Here is a 7,976-nt window from a genome sequence, read left to right as displayed (position 1 = left end):
GGACAACAACAAGCAGGCCTTGCATGGTCACTCACATTGCATATTTAATTATTAGGCCTCTATTAAAAGGAATTGGTCTCAGATATTATGAAAAAATATGTCTGACACAACTTTAAAGGGAAAATGTACAAATGCCATGTCATTTTCATGGACAGCATTTAAAGACCCGAAATACTTTCATCTCGACTTGCAATTTGCTTATTTAGAGTTGTTCTATTTGTGGGGTTTTCACTGCGTTCTGACCAGCTGGTGCGTTATCCTAGATGCATATATACATAAAACAAAGAGAGGGTCGCACTCAGGAGTTTGCCATTCATTTGAGTTTACTTAATCATCTGTCTGGTAACATACAAAACGTTTTGTATATTACCATTTATTTAGACTTGTGACATAACTTGAATTGCCCTCAAAGACTTGAGACTTGATGACATTTGCACTGGTAGACTTGAGACTTAACTTGGATTTGTCTCGAATTACTTGAAACTTGACTTGGACTTGTCTTCAGTGACTTGAAACCTGGCTTGAGACTGGCTGTGATAGACCTGCGACTTGACTTGTCTTGAATGACTTGAGACTTGACTAGGACTTGTCTCAAATTACTTGAGACCTAAATTTGACTTGAGACTTGCTGTGATAGTCTTGGTACTTGACTAGGACCTGTATTGAATTACTTTGATTTTATTTGACTGGGACTGGTCACTCATGACTTGAGAGTTGCTGTGACCTGGGACTTGACTGGAACTTATCTCAAGTTACTTGTGACTTGACTTGGACTTGTCTTGAATGACTTGAGATTTAATTTGAACTTGTCTCAAAATACTTTTGACTTGGATTTGTCTCTAATTACTTGTGACTTGGCTTGAGATTTGCTCTAATTTACTTGAGACTTGACTTCAATTTGTCCTGAATGACTTTTGACGTGACTTGGACTTGTCCTGAATAACCAGAGAGTTTTATTTGTCTCTTGAGGCTTTATTTGACTTGAGGCTTGACTTGAACTTGTCTCCAATGACTTGAGGCTTGAGCTGAGGCTCAACATGCCCCACGAGTCCTACAATCAGCTCTGCTCTGTAGAGTTTTCCCTTTTCTCCAGGAGTTGCATGTCCAGCTCTCTCAGCTGTTTCAGGAAGCCCCAGTTGGGGATGATCCGCCTGCGTTTTTTCACATGCTCGATGGCGTCGACCACCGTCATGTTCTCACAGATCATGAGGTAGGCGAGGAAAAGTGTGGCGGACCGACTCCTTCCCATCACACAGTGCACCAGCAGTTTATCTGGAGATACGTAAATCACACATCAGAATAGCTATATTACATGCTTATTTTTTGTCAATTTGTCAAAGGGTCAGTTCACCCAAATGACAATAAAACAAAAACAGTTCTATCTATCCATGCAGAAAGTTTTTTGAGATTTCTGCCACCAAATTTCATTTGTGGTCCCCAAAGAATAGAAAACTTCTCAGAAACAATGTCTTGGATAATCCATAGACCTTTACGTGGTCATATTATGCTCATTTTCAGGTTCAGAATTTTATTTGAGGGTTGTACCAGAATAGGTTGACATGGTTTCATTTTCAAAAAACACCATATTTTTTGCTCATACTGCACATTTAGCTACCGAGTGAGGCATCTCTTTTCTATTCAATCTTTGTTGAGAGTTGCACATGCGCAATACCTAGGTAATAACTACTAGCCAATCAGAAGCAGAGTAGGGCGGGTCCTGACAGGCAAGGTGGTGTTCTCCAAACCAAAGCTTCAGCGGTAACTATGGCTTCGGTTCAGCCTTACATGTTCCAACAACCTGAACCAGCTTCCCAACCGAGACTGGAGCAAGAGTTTCAGAGTGATAATTTGTAACTAATTTATCTTTCATGGACTACAATCGAGCTGATTTCAGGCAGTTCAGGAGCAGTGTTTTCTGTGGAGAGGGTAACTCCCTTTGGGGTGGCTTTGGGCTGTTTCACTTTGCAAACCTATTACATGCACAAAAAAGATATATAACACAATAAAGGACAGGGAAAAAGCCAAAAAGCATCAGATGACCACTTATGAAAAAGTCTGTAGATAATACCTAGAAACCAGGACATTGTTCCTGAAAAATACACATTGATGTTGATTTATAATTTCTTTGAGCTCCACAAACGAAAATTCCTTTCATGGCAATTGACAAGGATGGTGACTGAAGATTAAAGGCGAATACCTCAAAACCCAGGCACCTGCAGCCAAAATATTTTGCCATCAATTCAATACGATGAAGGTGAATCAGACAAAATTCCCTTCATCACCCTACATACACAGGTGGTTGGTGGTGGATGTTTAGGTGCCAATATCTAAAAGCCTTTTTCATTTAAACCAAAACCATCAAGACCAAGTAATTTCTGTGATATGGCTGAAATGACCCTTTAACTATGTGTCGTCTTACTCTGAGGATTTCTCAGTGTTTCTTCTATAAACCGGGCAGCAGAGGAGAAATACTGGCTGAGGTTAAAGGTTGTGACGTCTTCTGCTACAACGCCATAGTAGACAATGTCCATGTCACTGTAGTAACCAGCTCCGGTGTCCACGTTGTTCCACGTCCCTTCTGCTGCATTCAAGATGTGCGTAATCCCCAACCTCTTCAGATTATACTTGTCCTTTGCAGTCTGCCTGCAAGAAACTGGTGTAAATTATTATTTTAATCCTCTATTATTTTATTCAGTTTAGTCATTTAATACTTACTCGTCCCCAATGTAGACATTAGGCCAGACCTCGTTGACATGAGTGTAAGCCACACTCCCACAGTTTAGGATTTTCTCCAGCTCATAGCCCCCAGGTGTGACATATTCATCCACTGGACTGGATTCCTCTGCTGCCTTTGTAACATTTATCTTGGTGCCAGTCTTTGACTTGTGAGAAGCCATTTTCTCACTGTGGCTTCCTTTCACACATGATTTATTAGCTTAAGGGGGGAAAAGAAATACCACAGTAGCTTTTTTCCGCTCCCACTTTTCTCCCTCTACAATCATGAAAAAGTACAGTTTTGTTTTTTGTTTTTTGCATGCATCTCAAATACCACTCACCAAGAGATTGAAGTCTTTCGTCTTCCTGCTTGAAAATTTTGTTTTCATCATTCTGGCAGCTTGTTGTGAAGCAGTCCTTAAAGGCAGAACATGGTAAGGTTTAATTCTGGCAGGCTCAAGTCAGGGCACAGATTGTATAACCGCTCTGTGACGGGCATCAAATGCAGAGGATATTTTTAGGGCTGTGATGTGGCGGGCCCCTGACCTTAGCTGCCACGTTCCCTGCCTGTGGGGAAAACTTCCACCCAGCCAGTCCCTGCCATCCACTTCTAAACACACAACTTTAATCTTCACTGCTGGCAGGAAGCTGTGCTTATCCAAACTTTACACTTGCCAAAGGATCCCCATATTCACTGGAGTGAACAGGGCACTCTGAGCTTTTGCTCAGTCATATGAGCGACTCCTTGAAATTGTGTCAGTCTCTCTTAGCCTTTCTGCATATCTTCAGACGCTGGGAGAAACTGTGTAAGCGCTGCCTCACAACGCCCGTTAAGGATGTTCTGCATTTTCTGGAGCCTCTCTGGGCCAAAAGAGAACTGAAATGTGTCAGACTGTTACACAGATGAGGTTTTTCACAGGATGGCACATGTCTTTGATTCCCTGTCATATGATATGCATGGTCCATTCAGTGATCTAAATGCGAGCCCCCACAGTGAGAGTGTGATGATGACTGTATTGCAGAATGGCTGAATGAAGCTGCTAACATGTCAGACAGAGTTTTCACACCATCATACTCCTTTATTTTTCCCTCATATCTTCATACTCTGCCATCATTCATTCTGACAGTGAAATCATTAAACCTGTGATATCCAATTCCTTTTATTTTGACAGCATCTCTCTCTCTCTCTTTCTCCCAGTGTGCTCTGGAGAGCATCTCTTATTAAGATGGCTTCAGCGTTTCATCTCTTTTCAAAGTCTGACCTGAATCTGTATACACACTCAGAACCATGCTGGCATATTTTTATCATCTTGTATCAAGACTCTTTATACATCACAGTTTTAACTGTACGACACTGGATTGCAGCAGTTAGGACACAGTATTTTAAGAAATGTGAATATATAAGTGGAGCATTGTTTATTTATAGGCATACACTGTCTTTGTGTTGTTCAAGTACAGCAGGGGTTTTGGCAGTTGTGCTACATTTGTTTTAATGGCCTCTGTGATTTGATTGTGCTGTGTATTAGACATAATCTTAAGGGGCATACCAGTGTGTATTAGACATAATCTTAAGGGGCATACCAGTGTTTCAGTATGTTTCAGCTCCTTAACTACAAATCATGTATACTTTACAATTTGCTGACTGTTTTCAAATGCATGTTGTACTGTCTTTAGATGTATTTTTTCTGGCATTGCAGACAGCCATCGGTTTCAAATTATTTCTGCACAATATAAAAACAAGCAGAGCTGTTTTTATGTTTTTTCTGTATCAAGTCCTTGGAGACTAGTCCAAGTCAAGTCACAAGTCATTCAAGACTCGTTCAAGTCAAGTCACATGTCATTTGAGACAAGTCAAAGTCAAAACTCAAATAATGCAAGACAAGTCCTAGTCAAGCCTCAGCTCTATCACAGCGAGTCTTAAATCAAGTCTCAAGTCATCAAGACAAGTCCAACGACTTTGAGATAATTCCAAGGTCCGTGTACGTTCTGGCAGTATGTTTTTTCATTTTAAACCAAAAATGGAAAAAGAGTCGTTTTTCCTTTTTTTGTTGTCAGAATCAAAAAATGAGAAAACCAAATTCAAATAACAGTCCAGTTTAGTTTTTTGTAATTTCCTTTTTTCATTTTTCCTTTTGAAGAAAGACATGAAGAAAAGCAAAACAGGTGACCCAGAAGTATAAGTAAATATATTAAAATAAAAGCCAAGAGGATGGAATGGCCATTTCATAAAAGTGTAACATTATGCAGGCACATGATCTATAGCCTACCAGGGGAGCGTTAGAAGATAAATAAATAAATAAATGCATACATAATTCAAGTCTCAAATAATGCAAGACAAGTCCTAGTCAAGTCACAGCTTTATCACAACAAGTCTCAAGTCATCAAGACAAGTCCAAGTTATGTCTTAAGGAATTTGAGACAAGTCCAAGTCAAGACACAATGAAAGTTGAAGTCAAGTCTTCATAAGCAAATTGCAAATCAAAATGAAAGTCTTTCAAGTCTCAAGACTGCTAACATTTAAAATGACATCGCAACATTTTCCTCCTTGAAGCTGTTGTGTTTTAAAATATCTCAGATGAATTCCTTTTAAGGACAGCTGTAATAATTTTATGTTAATATATAATGAATAAATATTCAAGCTGTGTGGCTATGCAAGGGCTGTTGTTTAGTTTCAGGATTTTACCAGGTCAAAAAGAGTGTCTTGTCAAGTCTTTAGTAGTAATAAAGTCTCAAGTTATTCAGGTCTTACAGCCAAGTCAAGTCCCTAGTTTTGTTTGTAAGTCTGACTTGAGTCTTTAATGGGCTCTTGAAACTTGTTTGAGTTTTGTAATCCACCATGAATATCAAGTCTGCATTTATTTGTGTCTTTATCGTTATGAAGTAATATAGTGCAGACCTTTGAATTGAATCTGCACGTAAACTGCATGGTAAAGCAATGAAAATGAGTCTTTGTAATGTATTACACAACTCAAGTAAGTTCGAAAAGTGTGCTAACTGATTTTCATACTGTATGTAAATTACTGGAAACCAATGGCTGCCCGGAAGGTAGAAAAACATGTTAAAAAATCTAAATCAAAGCAGTGACGTTTTCAAAATGTTTAGCTGTAATGTAAAGAATATGTGATTTGTATTGAACAGATCAAAACATGCAAAACTACAGGGAATAGTCCTTTAAGCTTAAAAAATTTCTCCCAGTACTCTATTTCTCTATTCTTTGATGTTATGTTGTTTTCCTCTGCAGGGCCAAGGAGGAGTCCAAGTGACAGAGTTGATTCAGAAATCCAACATTTGGAAGAATGTTTCTTTGCCTGCGAACAGCCTCCACAGCCTCTACGAGGGTAAGTCTTTCTTTGATCATGAGGAAGGCCAGTGCTAGAGTCGCTGAGCGGCTGATTCCTCGTGCGCAGTGGATGAGCACCTTACCTACACAGATGAGACAGAATCACTTAAAACGTCAGCTGTGTCTATATAAAACATGCATTAATGCAGGGGTGTAACAAGACTGTCAGCTCATGGTTTAGTATACTCAATATAACAAATCATTCAGGCAGAAGTGTACTGAACTAAAACAGAAATCTAAGTTGGGATGAAAACAAACATAAATGCTGTATTTATTCCTCTTTAGTCTTAAAATGTGAAAAATCTCACATAGCAAAAACTCTTGGTGCAAGATACAAAAAATTATCTTAAATGAAAAAGCAGATCTTTAGCCACATAAAATTAAGTTAAAGAAATAAAATTTCAAAAACGCCTGAATGAGAATGTCTTCAAGAAGATAGAGAAAATGGCTGAACTCTGGAGTCTCCAAACACCTCAGATGACCACAAACCCAAATTTAAGCATCTTCACACAAACGTATTTTAGATTTTTTGGAGAAGGACATCTTTTAAGACTATAAACTTGTCAGGCAGCAGTTGAGTTGAGACCGTTTAGTTTTAATTGATAATATTAATTTACTCCCTCTGGCATTTTATATATGCAAACTAAACAAAGAGGTGTGCATTTTTGGGTCATTTTATTATATCCCCAACCTAATGTGTTTCTTTTGTTTTCTTTGACTCAAATGGACTCATACCTTTCTGACTCAGAGCACCGTGAATGAAATCAGCCGTCTCAGTGAAGAATGGGCTCAAGTCAAACTCTTTACAGTCTGGTGCTTCTACTCCATGATACTGTATGTTGGTGTCTCTGTAGAAACGTGGCCCAGTGTCAATGTGTTGGGGGCCATCTGCAGCATTCACCACATGTGTTATTCCCAGATTCGCTAACAGGGTTTTATGCTGAGCTGTTGCCCTGTAAACGACACAGGAGATGATACAAGGAATGTAGCCTTTAGAGATTTTTCTCGCCTGTGGCCAGCTCTGTAAACGTATGTTTGCAAATGCATCACTGGTGACTCAAATGTACAGATTTTATATTTGTCCCCATCAGTTGGCCAAATACAAGACTTGTTTGCAGCAACAGTTTCTCAATCAGATCAGCATATTGCAGGGACCCCGAAGTGAGAATGTCACTTACGCATCTCCGATGTAGAGGTTGGGCCAAACCTCGTTGACAGCTCCAGTGGGGCGTCTGTTCTTCAGCAGAAGGCTAAACAGATCGCAAGTGGGTGGTGTCTGATACTCTGGCTCCTCCTCTGGGCTCATTTCTGCACCTTTAGTGTTGTTGTATAATTATCACAAATTATACTCGACACTTAGACAAGTTAGATAATTTCCCGAAATACTTGATGTTCCTGGCTGGAGTTATTTCTGCTAGTTTTTCTTCCTGTAGGATTTGGAAAGGAATAACAGTAAACTCTGACCTTATTGGTGCAGCTCGCTCTGTTTGCCAGCTGAACAGAGTATCAGTGTTGTTTAGAGGCTGAGCCCCGCTGGAATGAGACAGCTGGAGATGCCAGAGTCTGGGCAGGAGCATAGTGGGCTATTTATTCATCAGATGACCGTGACAGAAGCCAGGCTGCTTGTGTGGTGACAACTTCAACTACAGAACCACAGCAGTGTTTACAGTTGTAATAGTGTAAGTGATTCAAAACATAGTGAGGAATTATTGTTAGGTTGCCACATTGAGTCAGTTCAAACCACATCAATTTGTACCTAATACAGAGGAAAGGATAATTCTGTTATTTTATCTTTTAAACAACAAATCACCTGCAGAGACTAAGCCAACAGTTCATTTATTTTATCATGGATTCAGCCATATTATCATCCAAAAACTATGAAAAACACGAAACATGTTATGTTTGGTGACATTTATTCATT

The 7,976-nt window shown here is 39.4% G+C and overlaps 2 protein-coding genes across 5 annotated transcripts; both read right to left on the bottom strand.

The window, feature by feature from the left end:
• Positions 1-305: 305 nt before the first annotated feature.
• On the bottom strand, positions 306-3,209 carry LOC122868185 (dual specificity phosphatase 29-like). Of its 3 annotated transcripts, none has more exons than XM_044179938.1 (4): positions 3,057-3,209; positions 2,716-2,935; positions 2,420-2,643; positions 306-1,272 (listed from the first exon to the last, which is right to left on the bottom strand). In XM_044179938.1, exons 2-4 carry the CDS (start codon positions 2,895-2,897, stop codon positions 1,058-1,060), a joined length of 621 nt encoding a protein of 206 aa, XP_044035873.1. In that variant the 5' UTR covers positions 2,898-2,935; positions 3,057-3,209; the 3' UTR covers positions 306-1,057. The 3 variants fall into 3 exon arrangements, with proteins under 3 accessions (XP_044035873.1, XP_044035875.1, XP_044035874.1); XM_044179940.1 differs by having other exon boundaries at positions 2,716-2,914; positions 3,057-3,197; XM_044179939.1 differs by having other exon boundaries at positions 2,716-2,910; positions 3,057-3,197.
• Positions 3,210-3,859: 650 nt separating this feature from the next.
• LOC122868186 (dual specificity phosphatase 29-like) lies at positions 3,860-7,786 on the bottom strand. Of its 2 annotated transcripts, XM_044179942.1 has the most exons (4): positions 7,520-7,786; positions 7,234-7,369; positions 6,791-7,008; positions 3,860-6,138 (listed from the first exon to the last, which is right to left on the bottom strand). In XM_044179942.1, the coding sequence occupies exons 2-4, from the start codon at positions 7,359-7,361 to the stop codon at positions 5,936-5,938; spliced, it is 549 nt and encodes a 182-aa protein (XP_044035877.1). In that variant the 5' UTR covers positions 7,362-7,369; positions 7,520-7,786; the 3' UTR covers positions 3,860-5,935. The 2 variants fall into 2 exon arrangements, with proteins under 2 accessions (XP_044035877.1, XP_044035876.1); XM_044179941.1 differs by having other exon boundaries at positions 7,234-7,785.
• Between the last annotated feature and the right edge of the window lie 190 nt (positions 7,787-7,976).

This window comes from Siniperca chuatsi, linkage group LG20 (genome assembly GCF_020085105.1).
Source record: "Siniperca chuatsi isolate FFG_IHB_CAS linkage group LG20, ASM2008510v1, whole genome shotgun sequence".
In the NCBI taxonomy this organism is placed as follows: Eukaryota; Metazoa; Chordata; class Actinopteri; order Centrarchiformes; family Sinipercidae; genus Siniperca; species Siniperca chuatsi.
This window is presented reverse-complemented; position numbering and strand designations above follow the sequence as displayed.